The sequence below is a fragment of the Odocoileus virginianus genome, chromosome 11, assembly GCF_023699985.2.
Source record: "Odocoileus virginianus isolate 20LAN1187 ecotype Illinois chromosome 11, Ovbor_1.2, whole genome shotgun sequence".
NCBI lineage: Eukaryota > Metazoa > Chordata > Mammalia > Artiodactyla > Cervidae > Odocoileus > Odocoileus virginianus.
Genome location: NC_069684.1, coordinates 38,184,618 through 38,210,937, shown reverse-complemented (window position 1 = coordinate 38,210,937; position 26,320 = coordinate 38,184,618). Strand labels below are relative to the sequence as shown.

General features: G+C 43.1%; 1 protein-coding gene across 1 annotated transcript; it reads right to left on the bottom strand.

The window, feature by feature from the left end:
- Window positions 1-6,348: 6,348 nt before the first annotated feature.
- AADACL4 (arylacetamide deacetylase like 4) lies at window positions 6,349-24,459 on the bottom strand. Its single transcript, XM_020900984.2, is given in 6 exon segments — window positions 6,349-6,488; window positions 6,491-6,825; window positions 6,974-7,273; window positions 12,604-12,667; window positions 17,478-17,694; window positions 24,292-24,459. Coding segments are annotated over 6 exon segments (1,224 nt in total).
- Window positions 24,460-26,320: the final 1,861 nt, after the last annotated feature.

Here is a 26,320-nt window from a genome sequence, read left to right as displayed (position 1 = left end):
CAGGGGCAAGCGCCTTACAAATGTTTCTAATTACGCTCTATCTACCCTTGTATCACCGCTGTCATTCATTTCACTTACAAATATGCATATGTAATTAAATATATTATCACTTTTTTTATTTTGAACAAATTGTTATCAGTTAGATCAACTATGAATAAGAAAACTAGGCATTTTACCCTCACTTATTCATTCTGCAAGTCTCTCCCTTTCTATATGTAGATCTGAGTTTCTTACATGTATAATTTTTCTTCTCTCAAAAATAAAAAACAAAAACAAACAAACAAAAAACTTCTTTTAACATTTCTTACAAGGCAGGTCTATAAGCAACAAATCCTGTCTTTTTTTTTTTTTTTTTTGGTCTGAGAAAGTCTTTATTTCTCCTTCACCTTTGAAAGGTAATTTCACAGAGTATGGAATTCTAGGTGGATGGGGTTTTTTTCTCTTAATTCTTTAAATATTTTAATGCATTCTCCCCTTGTTTACATGATTTCTTCAGAGAAATCAGATGTACTTCCTATCTTTGCTCCTCTATAAGTAAGGCATTTTCACCCTCTGCCTTCTTCAAAGATTTTTCCTTTAAATTTGATTTTCTGAAGTTTGACTATGATCTGTCTAGGTGTATGTTTGGGGCATTTATCCTGCTTGGTGTTCTCTAATCTTGCTGGATCTGTGGTTTGGTGTCTGACATATTTGGGGAAAATTTTTTTTTCAACTATTGTGTTTCTTCCTTTCTTTCTTATCCTTCTGGTATTCCTGTTACATATATGTTATACTTTTTATAGTTGTCCCACAATTTTTATATATTCTTTCTTTTTTGATATCCTGAGAAAAATATAATTCAAAAAATACATGAACCCCAATGTTCATTGCAGCACTATTTATAATAGCCAGGACATGGAAGCAACTTAAATACCCATCAACAGAAGAGTAGATTAAGAAGGTGTGGTACATGTATACAAAGGAATATTACTGAGCCATAAAAAAAGAATGAAATAATACCATTTGCCGCAACAAGGCTTGACCTAGAGATTGTCATACTGAGTGAAGAAAGTCAGACAGAGAGAGACAAATATCATATGATATCACTTATATGTGGAATCTTTTTTTTAATGCTATAAATAAATTTATCTACAAAATAGAAATAGAGTCACAGATGTAGAAAACAACCTTATGGTTACCAGGGGGAAAAAGAGAGAGGGATAAATTGGGAGACTGGGATTGACATATATACACTCTACATATAAAACAGATAATTAATAAGGTCCTACTATACTGCAGTCCATGGGGTCGCTAAGAGTGGGACACAACTGAGCAACTTCACTTTCACTTTTCACTTTCATGCATTGGAGAAGGAAATGGCAACCCACTCCGGTGTTCTTGCCTGGAGAATCCCAGGGACGGGGGAGCCTCGTGGGCTGCCGTCTATGGGGTCACACAAAGTTGGACACGACTGAAGTGACTTAACAGCATACAGCACAGGAACTCTACCAAATATTCTGTAACGACCTACATGGGAAAAGAATCTGCAAAAGAGTGGCTATATTTACATGAATAACTGATTTACTTTGCTGCACAACAGAAACGCAGTTGGTAAAGAATCTGCCTGCCAATGCAGGAGACAAAAGAGACGTGGATTTGACCCCTGGGTCGGGAAGATCCCTTGGAGAAGAAAATGGCAACCCACTCCAGTATTCTTGCTGGATAATTTCATGGACAGAGGAGCCTGGTCGGCTACAGTCTGTGGGGTCACAAAGAGACAAACACGATTGAGCACACACACAAACACACACACACACAGAAAATAACACTACATTGTAAATCAACTATACTCCAAGAACAACAACAAATTTTCTTTTTAATGATCTGGTTAGACTAGAAGGAAATGGAAGCCCACTCCAGTATTCTTGCATGGAGAATTCCAAGGACAGAGGAGCCTGATGGGCTCCAGTCCATGGGGTCATAAAGAGTCGAACATGACTGAGTGAATATCACTCACACTAGACTAGAAGAGCAGTGTCTTTGCCCAGCCCCTAAACAAATTGTTAGGTAGAACAATGAGAGGTGGCCTGGCTGAAAGGGATGATCTCTAAAACCCATCCCAGACACATCCAGGAGAGCTCACAGATAAACTACAAAATAACCACAGAGGCTTTTCCAACTTCTGTATATGCTCTCTAGGCACACAGTGGATGCAAAATAACCAAGGAGCTTCTCGAGTAACCTCAGGCATCTAGGAGCCCATTAAGGGAAGGTCGCTCAGTTGTGTCCAGCCTCTTTGTGACCCCATGGACTGTATAGTCCATGGAATTCTCTGGAATGGGTAGCGTTTCCCTTCTCCAGGGAATCTTTCCAACCCAGGGATTGAACTGAGGTCTCCCACATTGCAGGCAGATTCTTTACCAACTGAGCCATAGGGAAACCCAAGAATACTGGAGTGGGTAGCCTATCGCTTCTCCAGCAGGTCTTTCCGACCCAAGAATTGAACCAAGGTCTCCTGCATTGCAGGCAGATTCTTTACCAACTGAGGTATCAGGGAAGCCCTCATGAATATTCTACTTCTGATTATAACAGACTGAATTATGGGAAGACATATACAACACCGCCTGCTGCTATATAATTTGCAATTGTGAATTGGCCTTGAGTGTGTGTCCATTTGCATTCCCTTTCATTGACTGGTAGTGGGTATAAACCCTATTAGGCACAGGGCATAACCAAGAGAAAGAAACTTATAAAAAGGGGGAAACCAAGAGGGAGGAGTCGGACTTGTTGGGGTCAGCCTGCTCCCATGTCTCAGAAGTGTCTGTCTAATAAAAGATTTGTCTGCTTGAGCAGAACTGAGCTGTAACTTGTCTGTTATTTTAAACCTTTCAACCCACTGCTCTAGATTTTTGTTGCAATGAGACAAGAACCAAGGAAGAGAAATAAACTGGCCCGACAAAATCAATAATTTTGACTTTTTACTTATCAAATGTTCTGTTGTTATGTGTTTAGCTATCTGGATCTTTTGTATACCCACAATATCCTTTAAGTGTTCCTGGTTGTAATTTGGGGGTAGATACTTAAAGGCACAAAATGTCTTCAGAAGATTTTATTTTCTTGAAGTTAATTAATAAATACTTGCAAAAAAAAAATACTAGTGGTATGATTTCCTTCTCCTGATTGGACCCTGATTAACACAAGAGTATAGAGTTCATCATAAAAATAGACTAGGAATAGACTAAAGACAGGTCCAAATTATTGCCCACTAGGGAACCAAATGATAGTTATGTGGTGGCGAATTAGGACCAGGGAGAAATGAGGACCTCTCCTGGGGAACCCTATGGGGAAGAGTCTTAAGATACAGTCCAGGACTGTCACCACTAGCGCCAGAAACTCAGCCAGTGGCTGCATAGCACCCTGTATTTCTTAGGCAGAGAAGTTGTGCTGACTGTTCTTCCCGTCCCCTTCGGGATATACCTTTAGTGGTAGACAGACTCTACAGGGTCCCCCAAGCTCTCTACCCCCTGGTGTTCACATGCTTGTGTGATCCCCTTGTATAGGCAAGACCTATGATTTGCTTCTAACTAACAGAATAAGGCGGAGAAGACAATGGCACCCCACTCCAGTACTCTTGCCTGGAAAATCCCATGGACGGAGGAGCCTGGTAGGCTGCAGTCCATGGGGTCACTACGAGTCAGACACGACTGAGCGACTTCACTTTCACTTTTCACTTTTATGCATTGGAGAAGGAAATGGCAACCCACTCCAGTATTCTTGCCTGGAGAATCCCAGGGATGGGGTCGCACAGAGTCGGACACGACTGAAGTGACTTAGCAGCAGCAACAGAATAAGGGGGCTTCTCTGGTAGCTCAGCTGGTAAAGAATCTGCCTGCAATGCAGGAGGCGCTGGTTGATTCCTGGGTCAGGAAGTTCACCTGGAGAAGAAATAGGCTACCCACTTGAGTATTCTTGGGTTTCCTTGCTGGCTCAGACAGTAAAGAATCCGTCTGCAAGGTGGGAGACCTGGGTTCAATCCCTGGGTTGAGAAGATCCCCTGGAGGAGGGCATGGCAAACCACTCCAGTATTCTTGCCTGGAGAATCCCCATGGACAGAGGAGCCTGACAGGATACAGTCCATGGGGTCAAAGAGTAGGACATTACTGAGCAACAGAATAAGTGGTGGGGGGTTCCAAAGCGCTGCAGATCCACCTGCCAGTGCAGGAGACTTAGGAGGCGCAGGTTTGATCCCTGGGTCAGGAAGATCATCTAGAGTAGGAAATGTCAACCTGCTCCAATATTCTTGCCTGAAAGATTCCATGGACAGAGGAGCCTGACGGGCTACAATACATGGGGCCACAAAGAGTCAGACATGACTGAGTAACTGAGGACACGCACACAACGGAATGAGGCAAAGGTCACAGCGTACATGTGATAACTTTTGTGATTACATTACTTTAGAATTTAATGGCTATCTTGCTAAAGTCTTTCCCCTTTGCTCACTTTAAGGAAGAAAGCAGACCCTCCCTGGTGGTCCAGTGGTTAAGAATTTGCTTTGCAATGCAAGGGACATGGGTACCATCCCTGATCTGCAAGATCCCACATGCTTGGAGCAACTAAGCCCATGTGCCACAAATACTGAGCCTGTGATCTGGAGCCCGAGAGCAGCAAGTACTGAACCCACGCACCTAGAGCCTGTGCTCTGCAACAAGAGAAACCACCGCAATGAGAGGCCTGCACACAGCAATGAAGAGTAGCTTGCCACAACTAGAGAAAGCCTGTATGCAGCAACAAAGACCCTTCATAGCCAAAAAATATATAAATAAATCTTTAAAAAAAAAAAAGGTAGAAAGCAGCCATTTGGGGAAAACTCACGTGCAAAAGAAACTGTGAGTGGCTTCTAGAAGCCAATAGTGGCCTCTAGCCAATAGCTAGCAGGAAACCAAAGCTCTCTGTCTTCAACTTCGAGGAACTGAATTCTTCCAACAAGCTGACTAAACTTAAACAGATTCCTCACCACCTGAGCCTCAGAAGAAATGACAACCCCGACACATTAATTGCAGCTAAGTGTCCATTCTCAGTGTCCTGATCCATAGAAACTGTAAGATAATAAATCTGTGTTGTTTAAGCCACTGAGTTCATGGTAGTGTTGTTACACAGCAGTAGGTAATTAACATACTTCTCCATCAAAGCTGCTTACATATAGCACATGGATCATGATACCTGTCCATGCTCCTAGGAGCCTAGTCCAAAACTGCCTAGGTAGATATCTGCCCCCTTTGCAAGGATCCAAGACACCAATAAGACTCCTACCTCCATCAGGCATAGGTGAGGTCCTTGACATCAAGAGATGCTATGGCTGCAGAGAAGAGAGACCCTCCAACTTTAGCCCTTGGATGGGAGCAGACAGCAGGGAGGCCCAGTGCTATTACAGATATGGCTAGAAACACAGACCCAAACTAATGTAGACTGCCCCCAACATGCAATACAAATATTATCTTCCTATTCCATGCAAACAGAAAAAGTGGTGTGGGCTAAGTGAAGGCAAGATTCTTTGTAAAAGTGAGACCAAGATATAAGTTCACTAGAGAAAGAAGGCTGACATCTTACTGCTTTAGGAAATGCAGTTTCAATATCTCACATGGCATTCAGAGATTCCCAAGACAGCCCTGGCTCTAAGACCCTGCCTCTTGGTAGCTAGTGACCTAATTTTGGAATTTGGATCTAAGACTTAAGCCCGGGAGAAGCCCCCCACCCCCAGAGCCCACCCTTTTCCTCACTGCCTTCCTCTCGTCTCTTCTCACCTCTCCCTTTCTCATGAGCTCCTCTAAAATGTCCCTTTAGTCCAGACCAAATGTGGTTACACTGAGGGCAGTTTTGTTGCAATAGCATCTCTCAGGCCAACTGGAATCAATCTGTAAACCAACTGTTGGAATTTGACTGATGAACCTTTGGCCCTGGGAACAATTAGTTGCCCCCTCCTCCAAAGGAGATGTTAGCCCCAAGCAGTACTTCAGCATTATAGGTATAGACCCATCATGGACAGTTGTCAACATTCATTCAGCAGAGGTCTTGTGTGTTAAGAGTGTTGAGAAACTTCAAAGGCATTTTTTTTTCTCCATTGAGTATTTATTTCACCTGAATGAGAAGGTTAGATAATGTTGCTAAATCCAGAATTGAACACTGTTGGCACTGAGAGGAAACAGTTGGGATTTTCTCAAATACTAAGCATGACTGTTCTTAGCTTCCTTCTCATCCTTCCCTTGCAGTGTAAACACTGAGCATCTCCTTAATCAATTAATATGCAATTCATCAAAGGACTCAGCTTGTAGCAGAGTCTATACTGGCTATGCCCTACTCAGACCCCCAACCTTACAGTATGCTCTTTATGTAACAGACTACAGCATTCATAATTTTCAGGGAGCATGGGAAAGAGAATGACTTCTTATCAAAAAATAACAGTGATCCATGAAAGCCATCCTCCACATGGTACCACGTCACAGGGACCCCCGGTCCTCCAAGCGCTTCCTATAGAACAAGGCATCATCACGGAGGATATCATTCTCACAGCTCACCAGGAAGGCCTCCAGAAGATGGGCTATGATCTCATCATCCTTTAAAAGGGGTGAATATTCCACATCCAACAAGTGTTTATTTTCTAGACAGGCAGCCTCATTAAAAGGGGCAGGAAACACAGGTTGGCAGCCTGTCTTCTTGAACCTGTTGGGTAGGTTGTCAGTGCTAAGCCACTTCCGGTACTTCTTCCAGACTTCAGGGGGAATAAAAGCCCCACTCATGATGGCATCCCAGCAGGAGAAGTCGATAAGCAGGTATTTAAACACAGAAGTTGTGGGAGGGGGGACCGGGATGGGGAATACATGTAAATCCATGGCTAATTCATTTCAGTGTATGACAAAAACCACTGCAATGATGTAAAGTAATTAGCCTCCAACTAATAAAAATAAATGGAAAAAATAAAAAAATAAACACAGAAGTTATCATTAACTTCTGGGTGAGGAATGGGATGCGTGAGTTCTGGTGAAAGGATGGCAGCTGAAAATTGATGAGTTGCAGGAGGGGATAAATCAGGACCTGGGCCCGGATTTGAGGAAGATCTAACCTGCCCTCCAAGGTCTGGGAAATCAAGGCCACTATTCCTGCCCCAGGGCTGTCTCCACAGAGCACAACCTGGGAGGAATCCACCCCATATGTTTCCAGGGTCTTCAGGAAGTGAATGGAGGCATTCAGGCAATCATAGGAAAGGGTATAGTAATGGTGATCAGGAAGCTTGCGGTACCTGAGCAAGCGGGGAACAGAAGCACAGCCGTGTGAACGGGGGTCGCTGGGAAGCCACGTTACTTTCCACTCCCCCTTGCAATGGTGTTTCTAATTAAACCTTCAGAATGGCCCTCTGAGGTAAGGGTGCTTATCCCCACTTTTTGCATTTGAGGATGTGAAGAACCTTTCCTTAACTTACGGGCAGGGATCCTTGATTCCACAACTATGCTCTGTCTACTTTCCACAGATGGAGACGCTCCATACAAGAATGTGCAACTTATGCTACACGGTGCCAGAGCCCACCTGGCACTCCGTGATGACCTAGAGGCGCGGGATGGGGGCTCAAGACGGAGGGGTTGTATGTAACTATGACTGAGTCAAGTTGTTGTATGGCAGAAATCAACACAACACTGTAAAGCAATTTTCCTCCAATTAAAAAAAAAATGTAAAAATAAAAGATTTGAACAACAAGGAAAAAAACATGTAACTTAGAAAGCTATTCACATCAGAAGCAAAACGACCAGCAGTGTCAAGAAAGGCCAATGAAGCTGCTGCCACTCATGAAAGAAAAGGATAGGAGAAACCAAAAGGAAAGTCAAGGGCAAGTTTCTTTCAGGTAGAATTATTTTAAAAAGAAAAATCTAATGGACCAAGGTTTGTTCCCACCAATGACTCAGAGTTGCCTTTTTTTCTGGGGCTGCAGGAAGGAAAGAAGGGGTTTGGGAAGTGTTCTGACAGTGAAGGTGTAGAGAAAGTAGGCAGTCAGAAAACAGACATAACTGGGGCTGTGGCAGACCCAGGTGCCAGAAGTTGATGATCAGCATCCTGGGGATTTGTCTAAGCCCCCAAAGTGTGTCTCCTAAGGGGAATTCAAGGACAAAGAGAAGGAGCTTTAAAATGAACTTCTAGATGTTCCATATAAATTGAAACATTGTTTAGTGGTAAGAAAGAAGGAAATCCTGCCATTTGCAACAACTTGGATGAAACCAGGATGTTACATTGAGTGAAATAAGTCAGACAGAGAAAGACAAACACTGTATGATATCACTTATACATAGAATCTAAAGAAACCAAAACTCAGAGAGACAGAGAGCTGAGAAGTGGTTACCAGGGACTCCGGGGGTGGTGAGGCAAATGAGATGCTGGTCAAATAATACAAACTTTCAGTTATAAGATTAACAAGTCCTGGGGATCTAAGGTACAGGATACTGACTATAGTTAACATCAATATTTTATATAATTGAAAGTTGCTAACAGAGTAGATCTTAAAGGTTCTCACCATAAAAAGAAATGCTAATTATGTGATATGATGGTAGCAGTCATATTGCAGTATGTAAGTATATCAAACCAACATGTTGAACAGCTTAAATTGACAGAATGCACACATCATTATAGTTCAATCAAGCTGGTAGAGCAGGTGAACTTCTAAAAATAGTAAAGTGAAAGTGAAGTTGCTCAGACGTGTCTGACTCTTCGCAACCCCATGGACTGTAGCCTACAAGGTTCCTTCATCCATGGAATTTTCCAGGCAAGAGTACTGGAGTAGGTTGCCATTTCCTTCTCCGGGGGATCTTCCTCACCCAGGGATGGAACCCGGGTCTAACACAAGCTAACTAATGTATGAATCAAGACTGGAATAACAGAAAGGAATACATTTTAAAAATTGAAACAACTTGGCTAAACCAGTTAACAGCTTAGCTAAACTTGGATTAGAAAGCTTATTTAAAATATGGTTGTTATCTTAAATTTCTATTTGAGGCTGTTGCTAGTTGTCTTTTCAGTTCTTGCAACCTATCACTTAAAAGCATCAAAAAAAAAAAAAAATTTTACTTGTAAGATTAAATTGAGAATTCCACAAGGAAAAATGACACCTTAGACTAGTGGCTTTCAAACTTATTTAGAACAACAGCAAAAAAATATTATTTTTTTTATTAAAATGATACCTGGAGCTCCACCAAATAAAATAGGTAAATGCAGTTGTTCTGTTTTGCCCAAAGATAAGACACCTGAATCCCTGATTCTTCTTCTTTGACCTCTGGGCCCACCTCTGAGACAATGAGGAAAACCCTACTGCTCTACGGAACAGTTTGAAAACCACTGCCTTCTATTTGACCTTGAATTTTATTTCCTATAAAAGGTTTCCTAAAGCATCATTTTTAAGAATACAATTTGGGGACTGCCCTCGTGGTCCAGTGGTTAAGACTCCATACTCCCAGTTCAGGGAGTCTAGGTTCCATCCCTGGTCAGGGAAATAGATTCCACATGCCACAACTAGAATCTGGTGCAGCCAAATAAATGAATATATTTTTTTAAAAAAGAAAGAGTAGGATGGGTTGATTGCTTATAACTTTGCCACATTTCCGCAATAAGCAATATCGTGATCAATAATTCAATGTTATCAGCATGGGTTCCCACTTAAATGTGGGCAAAACACATGCGCCTCTGTGGAGTCCTCACGGTGAGATGGCGCCAGCACCTGTAAGCAGCAAGCGCAAGCTTCAGCTTCCACTTTGCCATGTCTAGAAGTGAATGCTGCAGCTGCTTAGTCATTTCAGTGGTGTCTGAATCTATGTGACCCCATGGACTGCAGCCTGTCAGGCTTCTCTGTCCATGGGATTCTCTAGGCAAGAGTACTGAAGTGGATTGCCATGCTCTCCTCCAGGGGATCTTCCCAACCCAGGGATCAAACCTGGGTCTCGTGCGCTGCAGGCGGATTCTTTACCACTGAGCCGCCAGGGAAGCCCCTAGAAGTGAATGCAACTCATCAAATGTCAAACATACAAACTTGATGTCATGAACTAGCATATGCTTTCTTTTGCAGAATCCCAGACCTGCTAGTAGGAAACGGAAATGCCTACACCTCCTTGGACTCTCTCTTGCCCACCCACCATCAGGTATGAAAGCTCTGCAGAGCCAAATGGTTGAAAGACAGATCTTTCAAATACAGATTTTCCAGGATCTTACTTAAGAAATTCCATTATGTCTTGACAAAAAATCAGGGAGCACCCAGACCATGATCATTTCTCCCTTAGTGTTCTCAGGGCTTTTCCCCCCAGGCACCATCTACCTGCAGCCCCTGGCAACCTGAAGAACCTTGCTTGCCTTTCTTCCTCCACCAGCCTAGCTATCAAAACCTTTATGCCAAGTCTTTACAGCTGTCTAGAATAACAATACAATATACAGTACAATAGTGTGCTTAGTCATTTCCAATTCTCCAACACATAGACTGTAGCCCTCCAGGCTCCTCTGGCCATGGGATTTCCCAGGCAAGAATACTGGAGTGGATTGCCATTTCCTCCTCCAGGGGATCTTCCCAATCCAGAGATTATATCAATAACCTCAGATATGCAGATGACACCACCCTTATGGCAGAAAGTGAAGAACTAAAAAGCCTCTTGATGAAAGTGAATGAGGAGAGTGAAAAAGTTGGCTTAAAACTCAACCTTCAGAAAACTAAGATCATGGCATCTGGTTCCATCCCTTCATGGGAAATAGATGGGGAAACAATGGGAATAATGACAGACTTTATTTTCTTGGGCTCCAAAATTACTGCAGATGGTAACTGCAGCCATGAAATTAAAAGACGCTTGCTCCTTGGAAGAAAAACAATGACTAACCTAGAGAGCATATTAAAAAGCAAAGACATTATTTCGCCAACAAAGGTCCATCTAGTCAAGGCAATGGTTTTTTCCAGTAGTCATGTATGGATATGAGAGTTGAACTATAAAGAAATCTGAGTGCCAAAGAATTGATGCTTTTGAACTGTGGTCTTGGAGAAGACTCTTGAGAGTCCCTTGGACTGCAAGGAGATCCAACCAGTCCATCCTAAAGGAAATCAGTCCTGAATATTCATTGGAAGGACTAATGCTGAAGCTGAAACTCCAATACTTTGTCCACCTGATGCAAAGAACTGACTCATTTGAAAAGACCCTGATGCTGGGAAAGACTGAAAGTGGGAGGAGAAGGGGACAACAGAGGATGAGATGTTTGGATGGCATCACCAACTCGATGGACATGAGTTTGAGTAAACTCCAGGAGTTGGTGATGGACAGGGAAGCCTGGTGTGTTGCAATCCATGGAGTTGCAAAGAGTGGGACACAATTGAGTGACTCAACTGAACTGAACTGGGCTGAAATGCGTTGGCAGGCAGATTCTTTAGCACTAGTGCCACCTGGGAAGCCCAAGAATAACAATATCCTCAGCAATTTCCTACAAGGTATTAACGGAGGTGCTTATTAACACCTTTATGTGTTCAAGGGATGTTTTTATTATCACTAAGACCTCAGAGATGTAGAGTCTGGTGGAAACTCTAATGGTAGAATGTCAGACATGAGGCTCAGCTGTTTGGGAGGTACAATGATGAGGACTGGAAAGATGCTATCTTCCTCCATCTCATCAAGAAAACCAGAGATGCTGAGGAAGTTGCTTTTTTTGAGGGGGCTTTTTTTAGAGGTTGAATCTAAAGGGGTAGTTTTTAGATTCTCTCACTTGCATTCTCTAAACTGTTTCCCTGTGACTTGTGATCTATTGGATTAAGAACCAGAATTCTGGTGAGTGGTCCCCACAGCCCCTTCCATTCACTCAAAAGCCCTCTCCTATTTTCAAAGAACCCCAGGTGCCCAGAGTTATGGCTTCCTTGAGACGCTCCCAACATTAGTCCCTTCATGGCTGGGAGTTAATTAGCTAACTAGTTAGTTCACAAGTTCGTTAGTTATTTGTTTTAACAATGCGAGAAGCATCATTGCCCCAAAGAACAGCCAGGATATTAACCAGAACCTTCAGAATCTTCAGCCAACCCCATAATACCCCCACCACCATCCCATCTCACTGCCTCCCCCATTTGAGGGAATGGTTACCTTGAATCACATAACCACCATTCTTTTTCTTTCCTTTCTACATAATTTCATTGTGCCTATGCATATTCCTTAAAAGTATTGCTCTGATTTTAATTGTTTTTCATTCTGTAGACAGAGTATCTTGCTTTACATAATTTTTTGAAAATGTTCCCACTAAATTTTATACTGCCAAGATTCATCCACATATGGGTGTGCCTTCTGGTTCCCTTGTTTGAACAGCTACACCACATCCCATAACACCTTAATGGCTGTGCACTGTAACACCAACAGCGCCACAGTTGATTCGTGTTCTCCCCGTGGATGGGCATTTGGGTCGCTTCCAGTTTAGGCTGTTTTGAATGCTACGTCTTCACATGGAGACGTGCCGGTCTCCACGGATGCATGTGCAAGAATGTCTCCCCAGGGTTAGGACCTCTGTTCAGCAAATCATCTGGGGCCTCACCTCTACCTTCTGCCACCAGGTACCACCCACTAACTTTTTCCCGCAACTCACCCAACCGCCAGCAACACAGAGTCAGTCTCCCGGACTAGAGAACCACGCAGGCTGTGGTATAGGTCTGCAAGACAAAAACCCGCACAGCAGCAGCTGCCTGTGAGTAGCCTGTACAAGGCCTGGTGCCCACGGGGCCCAGCGCTGCCCCCCAGCTCACAGGGAGAGCTGCAAGCAATGCTGGCGCTAGGTGTGACAGCTCCCTCTCTTCCTGTTCTTGCTTCCCTTGAAGTGACTCTGGCCACCTCTGCCTGGACAACAGAAAAAGCTTAAAATCAGACAGCTGAATCCACCCAAGTCTCTTGAATGTCAGGGAGCAGGTATGCCTTGGGGCTCACCAGCCACAGTGTTTCCTTTGATGGGAGGGGAAACCTTGGAGTTGGAAGGCTTGGTGCTTTGAAATCGACAAAGCCAAGATAAGGGAAGGTGGGCACATCTGCTCTGGAATGTGAATAATAATTAATAATTATATATATGTATGTATGTATGTATGGGCTTCCCAGGTGTCTCAGCGGTAAAGAATCCGCCTGCCAATGCAGGAGACAAGGGTCCGATCCTTGGGTGGGAAAGATCCCCTGGAGGAGGAAATAGCAACCCACTCCAGTATTCTTGCCTGGAGAATCCCATGGACAGAGGAGCCTAGCGGGCTACAGCCCATGGGGTCACAAAGAGTCGGACACGACTGAGCACACATACGCTTGTTTTTCTTTCACTGCTCAGCCCCATTGTTTGGGTAAGCTCTGTGAGGACCTTTCTTGTGCTCCACAATGTTCCCTGGGCCTCAAAGAGGGTCTGACACGTAGTAGGTCCTTAAAAAAATATTTGCTGAGTGAGTCCTGGTGTTACTGTTGGAAGTAATGTCATTCCTCCACAGAGGAAGAGGAACAGTTGCAGACAAAAAATGGAGTGCTCCCAGAGGCCTCTGAAAGGGAGGAGTGATCGTGGACAAGAGGGCCAGGACGAAGATGTGTGCGTGTGTGCTCACCAGAGACTACAGCCCGCCAGGCTTCTCTGCCCAGGGAATTCTCCGGGCAAGGACACTGGCGTTGGTTGCCAGGTTGCGTTCCCTTCAGGGGATCTTCCTAACCCGGGGACTGAATCCTCATCTCCAGTGTCTCCTGCATTGCAGGCAGATTCCTTACCACTGAGCCACCAGGGAAGTCCCACAAAGTAAATACAGTTAACTTCAGAGAAGGGGAGAGCATCCAGGCAGCAAGTTCAGATATTATATTCTACCACCAGGTGGCAGTACAGCCTAATCTCAGGGAACATGTAATGGGACCGCTCAGCTCTTCACAAGGGCAAGTTTTCTCCTGTGTGACCATCTCTCCATCCTCCCGAGTGTTGGTTAGTTTATATCCCTTTACCCAGTTATTCACCCATCCATCCATCTATGTATTCATGTGCTCATTGTTGTTGTTCAGTCCCTAAGCTGTGTTTGACATTTTGGGACCCCCAAGGACTGTCATACACCAGGCCCTTCTGTCCTCCACTATCTCCCCGAGTTTGCTCAAATTCATATCCACTGAGCTGGTGATGCTATATAACCATCTCATCCTCTGTCACCCCCTTCTCTCGCCTTCAATCTCCCAGCATCAGGGTCTTTTCCAGTGAGTCAGCTCTTCTCATCAAGTGGTCAAAATATTGGAGCTTCAGCTTCAGCATCAGTCTTTCCAGTGAGTGTTCAAGGCTGATTTCCTCCAGGATTAACTGATTTGATCTCATTGCAGCCCAAAGGATTCTCAAGACTCTTCTCCAGCACCTGGAGAATTTGAAAGCATCAGTTCTTCAGCACTCAGCCTTCCTTATGGTCCACCTCTCACATCCAGTGCATGACGGCTGGAAAAGCCATAGTTTTGACTATATGGACCCTTGTCAGAAAAGTGATGTTGCTGCTTTTTAATACACTATCTAGGTTTGTCATAACTTTCCTTCCAAGGAGCAAACATCTTTTATTTTCATGGCTGCAGTCAACATCTGCAGTGATTTTGGAGCCCAGGAAAATAAGACCTGTCACTGCTTCCAATTCTTCCCCTTCTACTTGCCATGAAATGATGGGACCAGATGCCATGATCTTAGTTTATTGAACATTGAGTTTTAAGCCAGCTTTTTCCTTCTTTTCTTTCACTACCATCAAGAAACCCTTTAGTTCCTCTTCACTTTCTGCCATTAGAGTGGTATCATCTGTGTATCTGAGATTGTTGATATTTCTACCAGCAATCTTGATTCCAGCTTATGATTCATCCAGCCAGACATTTTCCAAGATATACTCTGCATATAAGTAAAATAAGCAGGGTGACAATATATAGCCTTGATGTACTCCTTTCCCAATTTTGAACAAGTCCATTGTTCCATGTCCAGTTCTGTTTCTTCTTGACCCACATATAGGTTTCTCAAGAGACAGGTAATACCAGACAGGTAATACCAGATGGTCTGGTATTCCCATCTTTTTAAGAATTTTCCACAGTTTGTTGTGATCCACACAGTCAAAGGCTTTAGTGTAGTCAATGAAGCAGAAGTAGATGTCTTTCTGGAATTCTCTTGCTTTTTCTATGATCCAAGGGATGTTGGCAGTTTGATCTCTGGTTACTCTGCCTTTTTTAAACACAGCTTGTACATCTGAAAGTTCTTGGTTCACATACTATCGAAGCCTAGCTTGGAGGATTTTGAGCAATAGCTTGCTAGCATGTGAAATGAGCACAACTGTCTAGTAGTTTGAACATTCTTTGGCATGGCCCTTCTTCGGGATTGGAATGAAAACTGACATTTTCCAGTCCTGTGGCCACTGCTGAATTATCCAAATTTGCATGCAACACTTTAACAGCATCATCTTTTAGAATTTTAAATAACTCAGCTAGAATTTCCCATCATCTCCACTAGCTTTGTTTGTAGTAATACTCTGTAGGGCCCACTTGACTTCATACTCCAGGATATTTGGCTCCAGGTGAGTGACCATACCACCATGGCTATCCAGGTCATTAAGACCTTTTCTATATACTTCTTCTTTGTATTCTAACCACTTCTTCTTAATCTCTTCTGCTTCTGTTAGGCCCTTATCATTTCTGTCCTTTATTGTGCCCATCCTTGCATGAAATGTTCCCTTACTGTATCCAATTTTCTTAAAGAGATCTCATGCTTATACATTCATTCAAAAAATAAAACCATGGGTCTGGCCCTGGGGTCCTGCAACAAGCAAACAAAAGTCTTTCTTGCACTCTCAGACTTCCCATTCTTAGTTGGGGAATGCAGACAGTAAATAAGGAAACACCTGGAGGAAGGAGATTCATTCAGATTGTGACAACTGCCATCAAGAAAATGTTAAAGGATGATGTCAAGGATGGATGGACACCAGGCATAGGGCAGGGCACTAGAGTGGGCAGGGAGAGTTTTTCAGAGATGTCCAGGAGGCCACTCTGGGGAGGGACCTTTGAGATCGAACTGGAAGAATGAAGAGGGAGTCAGCAGTCCTGCAAAGTGAGGGCATGTGGAGAGACAACTCTGGAGGCCGGGGAACAGCAAGTGCGGGTGATTCAGAGAGAAGGAGCCTGGAGTGTCAGCAGCATAGGCAGCGTGGCTACCGCAGTGATCACTCTGGGCAGGCAGGAGGCCCAGGTGGGCAGGCAGGAGAGGTCTGAAGGGCCAGCACCAGCTTCTGGGGGGAGTTCAGGTTTCATCTAAAGACCCTGGAGGGGTCTTGCCTAGTGGTCCAGTGGTAAGAATCTGCCTTCCAATGCAGGGATGTGGCTTCAGGCCCTGGTCGGGGAACCAACATCCCACATGCCACGGGGCAACTAAGCCCATGTGCCACAACTACTGAGGCCCAAGTGCCCTAGAGTCTGTGCTCTGAAACAAGAGGAGCCACCTCAGGAAGAAGCCTGCACACTGCAGCAGAGTGGCCCCCGCTTGCTGCAACTAGAGAAAGCCCCGCACACAGCAATGGAGACCTAGCACAGACAAAAATGATAAATCAATTTATTTTTTGAAAAGACCCTAGGGCTTCCCTGGTGGCTTAGTGGTAAAGAATCCACCTGCCAATGCAGGAGATATGGGTTCGATCCCTGGTCCGGGAAGATCCTGCATGTCGTTGAGCAACGAATCCTGTGTGCCACAGGCATTGAGCCTGTGCTCGAGAGCCAGAGAGCCGTAACAAGAAGCCACTGCAATAAGCCCACGCACCACAACTAGAGAGTAGCCCCTACTCACCAAAGCTAGAGAAAAGCCCGAGCACCAAAGAAGACTCAGCACAGCCAAAAATAAATAACATTATTTAAAAAAAAAAAAAAAAACTAGAAAGCCACAGGAAGGGTTTCAGTGCAAGACAGACAAGTTCCAACTTTACTTTTATGAGCTCCTTCTGGCTACTGGGTGAGGATGAGACCGTGAAGGGCCAGGAGTGACGGGGACAGCAGTTGCTGAGATGTGGGAGTAAAGGGATGTGGCAAGAGAAAGATCACAATGATCTTGCAGAGCCTGCGAGAAACGTGTGCATTTGAGAAATATTGTGGGGGAAGAACAGACAGGACTAGCAATGGCTGTGAGTGGTGAGCAGGGGGAGGGGGCAGAGTCACTACTGCAGGGCCATAAATGCCATCCCACCCCCCTCACCTCCCCAGCCACTTCACCACACTCTCCTTGACCTAGACTATCACAGTATAAAAAAGAACATTTCCACACCGTCTGCTGACTTGAGCCCAAAGTCCATAGTCTGGACTCCAATAAAAATCTCCAACTGCCGATTTCTTTCTGGAGAAGGAAATGGCAACCCATTTGTGATTTCTTGGAGAAACTCCAACAAGGTTACCATGGGAGGGGTGGGGGGCAAAGCTGTGTGTGTGGATGAGGCTCTTCCTTTATAAAGCCACCGTGGAGGATCTTACCCAGGCTCCCCATTAAGGCACCTCCTCCGTGAAAGAAAATGATGCCTCGCCGGGGGTTGGGGGAGGCTGCTTTGGGCTGTAACAGCCTGACCGGTATGGTCCCAAAATGCAGGTTGGTTACCACAAGCGCAGGGTCCTCCTTGATTCTCACGCTGTTCTGCAAAGACTGGAGAAATCTGGGCAGGGAGCAAACCCCTATCTTCTCAAATATTTTCCCCTGTTAGAGGTAAGAGAAAGAGAGGGAGAGATTAGGGAGGTTAGGGTCTCTGAATTATAGATGACTCCTGCTCCTTGTAACTGCTAGAATGTTCTTGCAGTTTCTCATGTGCCTCCAAGCATGGCCCCAGGGCTCATCAGGAAGCGACAGGCTCTGGAGAGTGTGTCCAGAAAAAGGGTTGGGTTTGCAGAATTTCCTCCCAAAAGCTCTCGGTTGAAGAGTGGTATGAATTTGTCAAAGAGCTCGCCCACATTTGGGCTGAGTGGTTGGGCACTGAGCTCATCAAAGCCAACGTCCAAGGCAAGATGACTGGCAACCTTGCTGTCTTTGGCCCCCAGCTTGAGACGGCAGAGACAGGTTAACACCTGGGTTAACACCATCATTGCCTCCCTGGGTTAGGACAGATGCTTAAGCCACATTTGTGTTCAACAGAAAAAAGTAATAAGACCAATTAAGGATGTCTGCCATGGGTTCAGGAAAGAAGTGAAAGTCGCTCAGTTGTGTTTGACTCTTTGAGACTCCATGGGCTATACAGTCCATTGAATTCTCCAGGCCAGAATACTGGAGTAAGTAGCCTTTCCTTTCTCCAGGGGATCTTCCCAACCTAGGGTTCGCACCCAGATCTCCCACATTGCAGACAGTTTCTTTACCAGCCAAGCCACAAGGAAAGCCCAAGAATACTGGAGTGGGTAGTCTATTCCTTCTATAGCAGATCTTCCCAACCCAGGAATCAAACTGGGATCTCCTGCATTGCAGGTGGATTCTTTACCAAATGACCTATCAGGGAAGCCCATGGGCTCAGGAGGAGGGATCAATGGCACAAGGGCCATCTATATGCCAAATGTGAAAAGAAGTCCATTGTTTTTAAACTAATATGGTCACTGGTTATAAGCAAACAGACAGTGAAATATTTAATGAGATGTAGTTGTTGTAGTTACATGGTATTGTGTCACACGTAATAAATGCATTTCAACCATGTCGCATCATCTCTTCTGTGGACCTCACATGGAATATGTGTCTGTGTCAGGAAGAAAACAGCACAGGATGATAATAGTGAACACAGTAAGAACAGCTGACACCAGTCACCTATAACATGCCCATCCTGGTCCAACGGATTTAGGTTATTAACTGGCTCTAACTGTTCAGCAACCCTTCCAAGTCAAGCACAATTATCAGCTCCATTTTGCAGATAGGGCAAGTGAGGCATACCAAGGTCAAGTGCCATGCCCATCAATGAGTAAGATACAGAATGTTATGTTCTCAACCACTAAACTAGAAACAGTGTGGCCTCTGGAATCAAGCAGATTTGAATTCAAGACTTAGCTCTACCTACTGCTATCTCACTGAGAGACCTCAAGCGTTCCCTTCTCTGAGCTTCAATGTTCCTCGTTTGTAAAATTGAAGAATCAGGTCTACAGTCGCCAAGGATGAAGCTTGGGAATCAGATGTGACCACCCATGGGGAGTGCGCCACTGGTGGGTTCTGGCAAGTGTGAGGTCACACCCACTGGTGTGACCTCCTTGCCCAAGGTCTGTGGGATGCCCCAGTACATTCCCTCCATGGAGACATCCCCACCCCCACGCCAGCTACCCCACTGCCAAGGCTTAGGTTTCTCAAAAGGGAACTCCCATCAAAACCACTACTTTTCTGCTTGAGTTGGAGGAGAGCAAGGTTACCAGGGCTGTGAGGAGGGCCTCCTTTCCCTTGGCCCACATCTGAGGAACCCATTCCACATCTTGAAGTGTAAATGGTTCAGGACTTTTGAACAATGCAAGGTGGTGATAAACATCTCTTAGCACCACATTCTGAAAGGTCACTAGATACGGCCAGGAAGTTAAATTGTTTTTGTTGGGTTTTTTAAATATTTATTTGGCTGTGCTGGGTCTTCGTTGCTGTGCACGGACTTTCTCTGGCTGCAGAGAGCAGGGGCTACTCTCTAGTTGCCGTGCGGACTTCTCATTGTGCTGACGCCTCCTGTGGTGCGGCATGGGCTCTGAGCGCAGGCTCAGTAGTTGTGGCACACGGGCTTAGTTGCTCTGTGGCTGTGGGATCATCCTGCCAGGGATAAAACCAGGTCCCCTGCATTATAAGGTGGATACTTAGCCCACTGGGCTACCAGGAAAGTCTGGTTTCAATTGTTTTCTCCAACAATGAGTTCACATTTGCCAGAGCTAGCCATTTAGGACAGAGGCAATTTAGGAAGATTGATTACTATTATTATTTATAGTATTATGAATATATAATATTTAATATTAGGCTTTATATTTATATAAATATATAATGTTTATATAATTTATATTTATATAAATATATAAGTGCATACATATCCTATATTTATATTATATTGTTTGCATGTTATTATATTATATGAATATTATATATTAATATATATTAGATATATTATTATATTTATATTATTATATATAATATAACATATACAATTATATTTATAATATAATTATGTTATATAATTTATAACCTTATTTATAAATTTTTTAGTTATATATATATATACACATTTACAAATTAACAAATACAATATACACTTAAAAATATAAATTTATAATTATATTTATAATTTATAATAATTATAGTATATAATACAACATATATTATATAATACAATATAATATATATTATATTAATATTATTAATATAATATAATTATAATATATAATACATCAAAATGTATATGTACATCATAATACATATACATCATAATATATAATATAGTATATAGTATATAATATAATGTAATATACATAATATATATAATATGCTAATATATTATGTATATTATATATTATAATATATATATATTATTATATATTATATTATATTTCATATATTTTATAAAATATATAATATATTATATATTATATATTTCTATATATTATATATTATAATATATGTTTGTATTGATATATATTAATATATTGATATAAAATATTATATTATATTTAATAATATATAATTATATTATCATATATTATTATATATTATATATTACATTATATATTACATATATACTATAGTATATATATAATATATTTATATATCATGATGTATTATATATTATAATTATATTACATTATATTATATTAATATATATAAATTCTATATTATATAAATATATATAAATAAATTATATATTATAATATATAATATATAATATACATAATATAATAAATAATTATAAGTAAATTAATATGATATAATATTATATAATATATAATATATATTATATAATATATATTATATAATAGTTATATAATAATGTATATAATATAATATGTATAATGTAAATAATATATAGTATATATCATATAATATATATAATATATAATATAATAATGCAATACATAATTGATAATTATATATTATTAATTATATTATATTGTTATATAATATTAATATATTATGATTATTATATATTATATACAGCATATTGTATTATATTATATATTGCTATATATTATTATACATTACATATTATTATTATTAGATATATTAGATATTATTATATAGTATATATAGTATACATATTGTATTGTATACATAATATATATCTAATGTATCTAATAATATATAATAATAATATATGATGTATAATATATATATATTTATATAAATTTATATTATATAATTATAAAATTATATAATATATATTATATATTATATATATTTTATATATTATATGTATATATAAATACTGTAATTATTGTATATTATTTTTGCACATTGTCTGGAAAAATCAAACAAATATTTGGCCCATCTAATATTATTTCTAGTATTATTTGTAAGAATGTATCAGGACTTCCCTGGTAGTGTGGTAGATAGAAATCCACCTGCCAATGCAGGAGACACGGGATCAATCCCTGGTCCAGGAAGATTCCTCATGCCTCAGGGCAACTAAGCCTGCACACTGCAGCTACTGAAGCCTGAGAGCCCTGGGGCCCATGCTCCACAGCAAGAGAAGACACCACAATGTGAAGCCCAAGCAGCAGGTGTCTGACTCTTTTCGACCCCATGGACTGTAGCCCACCAGGCTCCTCCAACCATGGAAAATTCATCCATGGATTTTTCCAGGTAAGAATTCTGGAGTGGGTTGCCATTTCCTTCTCCATTCATATTATGAAGTCATTCATAACAGCCTTCAAATTGATAACGATTTTAGCAAATGCTGTGTCTTTGCCTTCAAAGATTTTATATATATACTACTAATAAGCTATTTTTACAGAGCCCTTTCTAAGCACCCAGCACTCTATCCTGCACCTTAAATGCATTTCTCACTCACTCCCCACCTCACCCCTATAAAAAGCATTTCCAGCTACCCTCACCACTTTAGAGGAGAAAATAGAGCCTCAAAGACATTAGTCCACAAAACTAGCAAGTGGAGATTCAGTGCTCAGACCCAAAGTTATCTGACTACAAAACTAGGCACCTGATTTCTGGGCTGTAGAGTCTTTTAGGTTTTTGCCTCCTTCTCCTTAATATTCATGTGACTTCTGTATCTATCTGTCTTCTGGAATCAAATGAACCACTTGGATATTGCCGTGCTCATCATTCTCACCTATGATGAGCAGTCTGTTCTAGGAGGGCTCACGGCTAGGGGGACCAGGATGGAACTTCACAAGCTGAATTCACCCTCCATAGCCAAGCTCAGACCCATCTCAGAGCCTCCCAGGAGCAGCTGTCATCACAAGATGCTTGGCTTGTGGGCTGCGCCTGAGGAGAATCACTGAAGGTTGGAAAGATCGCAGGTTTTCTGGGCCACTTGGACATCATTTTCAGTCCAAGGGCCTCAGAACAGCCTGAAATTCCATACAGATTGCAGCTGCTGGCTTGAGACGACCTGACCTCCAGCAAAGTGCATGACCAGGATTAATAAGAGAGATGTGCATACCACTTCCTCAGCCTGTCTCCTTGGGACAGTAGCGTTCACCTAATTATAAACTAGACTTGTTCATTTCTCTGAAAGTCATCTGTATCCTTGGTGAAACAGTCCAACAACACAAGAAACACTCTTTACTTATTAACCAAATGTGCTCAGTGCTCAGTCACGTCTGACCTCTTGCAATCCCATGGACTGTAGCCCGCTAGGATCCTCTGTCCAGAGAATTTCCCGGGCAAGAATACCGGAGTGGGTTGCCATTTCCTACTCCAGGGGACCTTCTCCACCCAGGGATCAAACCCACATCTCCTGGGTTGGCAGGCAGATTCTTTACCATCGGGCCACCTGGGAAGCCCATTATTTGCCAAATATCACCAAATCTTTGTCACCTGGTATCTTAATCTTCTTACCAACATGATGGAAGAAACACAATTATTCCCCCTTCACCGATAATGAAACTAAGGCACAGAGGGGTGAAGTAAATTGCCCAAAATCACATAGCCAGGGAGTAGCTCTCAGAGCTGAGCATGGCCTCCTCACTTCCTTCAACAGTTGTTCTCCCCGCAGGTCATCAGTCTGAACTGTTTGATCTCCACCCATGGTTGGGACATCATAATTAAATCAAGTTGCCTGCCTCTTGCTGCTGCTGCTGATGCTGCTGCTAAATAGCTTCAGTCATGTCCAACTCTGTGCGACCCCATAGACGGCAGCCCACCAGGCTTCCCCGTCCCTGGGATTCTCCAGGCAAGAACATTGGAGTGGGTTGCCATTTCCTTCTCCAAAGCATGAAAGGAAAAGTGAAAGTGAAGTCGCTCAGTTTTGTCTGACTCTTAGCGACCCCATGGACTGCAGCCTACCAGGCTCCTCCGTCCATGGGATTTTCCAGGCAAGAGTACTGGAGTGGGGTGCCATTGCCTTCTCCGTCCTGCCTCTTACTAGATGCCAAACTATTCCCAAATCTGCTGCTCTAGGCATGTGCCATTTCATCCCAAATCTCAAACCCCTGCTCAGAGTGAGCCCAGCTGGGGTGGCCACTCTGAAATATTGGGTGAATTCCCTGGTGACTGATCAGCAAATAGTAACTAAGCATGTGCTAGGCACCAGGTCCTGGGATGGATAAGGTGGGCCCTGCCTTCCAGGTGCTTGCAATCTTTGCTGGGGGTGGGGGACACCTGTGTGCTGTGAAGTGGAAGACGCTAAAGCTGAAGCAAGTTCATTCTGTCAGGCTCCGAGCCATTTCAGGGGAGGGGCTGGGACTGGGATAGTTTGGGAAGTCTCAGAAACGAGCCCGCTGATTGGCATTCAGTAAATGCTGCTGGAGGAAGGAAAAAGAGGGAGGGTGGGTGAGAGGAAGGACGGGAAGGGAAGAGGGAGAGAAACAGAATAGCACACACAAAAGAGAGGACTATCGTCCATCTGTCCTTCAGTGTCCATGAAGGATTGGTTCCAGGACCCGCATGATACCAACATCTTCAGATGCTCAATCTCTTATAGTTGACCCCCCATCCACAGATGCAGCACCTGCAGACTTGGAGAGCTCACTGTGTAGCAAAGTCTGTCTTTCTAGGGAGAGTCTGAAGACAGAGAGGGAAGGCAAATGAAAGAAGGACAGGCCCTCCTATCCCTCCAAGGGACCTAGAGAGAGGAAGAAAGAGAGAGAGAAAGCTCACTCCAATCCATGAGAGGACTGAGTGCCAACTCACCAAAGTGACCACGTAGACAAATATGCAGTGCAGAAATTGGAACTTGGCAAGATGTCGTAGAGCAGAGGGGACATCAGTGGTGAGGAAGTGCTCAAAGACAGCCCAGACAAAGACCCCCAGGAGAAAGGAGCCTAGTGCGGCTGGAAGCACCAGCCATAGGACAACCATGTTCCCAAGGTTGTGAGGAGCTTGGGACTGGTGCTCGGCAGGACCTGAGCCAGTCATATGGGCTTGTCCTCCATCCCACTCTTGGATTAACTTTGACTTGTGACTTGAGCCAGTCACGGCATGACCAATGGGAGCCAGAGTGACTGACTTCCTCAGGGAATACAGGGACCAAGAAAACCAATTCCGCCTATCGGGGCGGTAGTATTAGGAGAGGCGCTTCCCAAATTCTCAGTAAAGATCAGGCTTAAACAGCACCAGCACCTGGGTCCCAAGGGAGGGGTCTCCTACAGGCTGCATAGGAGGCTGTGGCCTGATCTTTTCACTATAAAACAGGACACATGTGGCCAGTCTTCCTCATGGGCATCTGGTCAGGGTGGGCAAAATGCATCGTACACCAGTTGGTTGTCCTGGCCCCACTTTGATGTTCCAGTTTACCTTAGGAGAAGCAACACAGCCCAAAGGTAAAAGGACCCACTCAGAGGCAAGCCCTCCTGGGTTGAATCCTGACTTTTCCACTTATTGGCTCTGTAGACTTAGATCAGTTATGTCCATTCTCTGCATGTCGGTTTCCTTTCCTGTGCATGCACGCATGTCACTTCAGTCATGTCTAACTCTGTGTGACCCTATAGACTATAGCCCTCCAGGCTCCTCTGTCCATGGGGATTCTCCGGGGGAAGAATACTGGAGTGGCTTGCCATGCCCTCCTCCAGAGAAACTTCCTGACCCAGATATTGAACCCTGGTCTCCTGCATTACAGGCAGATCTTTTACCATCTGAGCTACCAGGGAAACCCCTTCTTCTGTAAGAAGGGGTAATTAGAGAACCTAACTGAGGAATTGCGAATAGTGCTGCAGTAAGCATGGGTGTGTAAACATCCTCTCATTTGTCAAGTCAATTTTGCTGAGCTATAATAAATAAATATATGCATACATAGGCATACAAAAATGTGCTTCATTCATAAGGATCAGCTTGAGGAATTCTTACAAGACTAACACACCCAGGTAACCAGCACCGGGATAAAGAGCCTCTTCTCCCCATCACCATGCCCCCTCCCCCAGTTACTACACCCAACAGAGGTAACTACGATCCTTCTTTAACAGCCAAGACTCATTTGTCTGGTTTCTGAATTTTGTATAAATGGAATTATGCAGTGTTCCTTTATATCCAGCTTCTTTCTTTGAACACTGTGTTGTGTGTAATCTTTGTGCTGTATGTATCAGTTCATTCATTCTCATTCTGGTATAGCATTCCATTGCATGAATATACCACAATTTTTTACCTTTTCTGCTGCTAAATTACATTTGAGTTTTTGCCAGTTGTCGGTGCATTGCCTCTTAGCTCCAAACTCACAATTTTTGCCTGCTCTTTGAAAATGGGCTGGACGTTTCAACATCTTTCCTTTGTCCATTGGCAGCAAAGCATTTTCAAGAAAGAGTACTGTGAGACATCTCAGGAGAGAAGGACTCTGCTTCCTAGTTCTAGGTACTCACACTGCAGTATCCTGCAGACCGCCTGGCAGGTTCGATCCCTGGGTTGGGAAGATTCCCCTGGAGAAGGAAATCGCAACCCACTCCAGTATACTTGCCTGAAGAATCCCATGTACAGAGGAGCCCAGGGGCCTGCAGTCCAGCGGGTCACAAAGAGTCAGACACGACTGAAGTGAATAGCACCCATGCGCATGAACCATAACAGGGTATAGGAGTCATACGAGGTTGATGGGCAAGAAGTAAAGAAAGCTCAAAATAATTGCAGGTATAAGGAACAACTCTTACCCCAGGGCTGAGATAGCACACCCAATGAAAAACCCACCTCTTGCCGCTTTGGCTTGAGGTCCAGAAATTGCTAACAAGAGGGCCTTGTT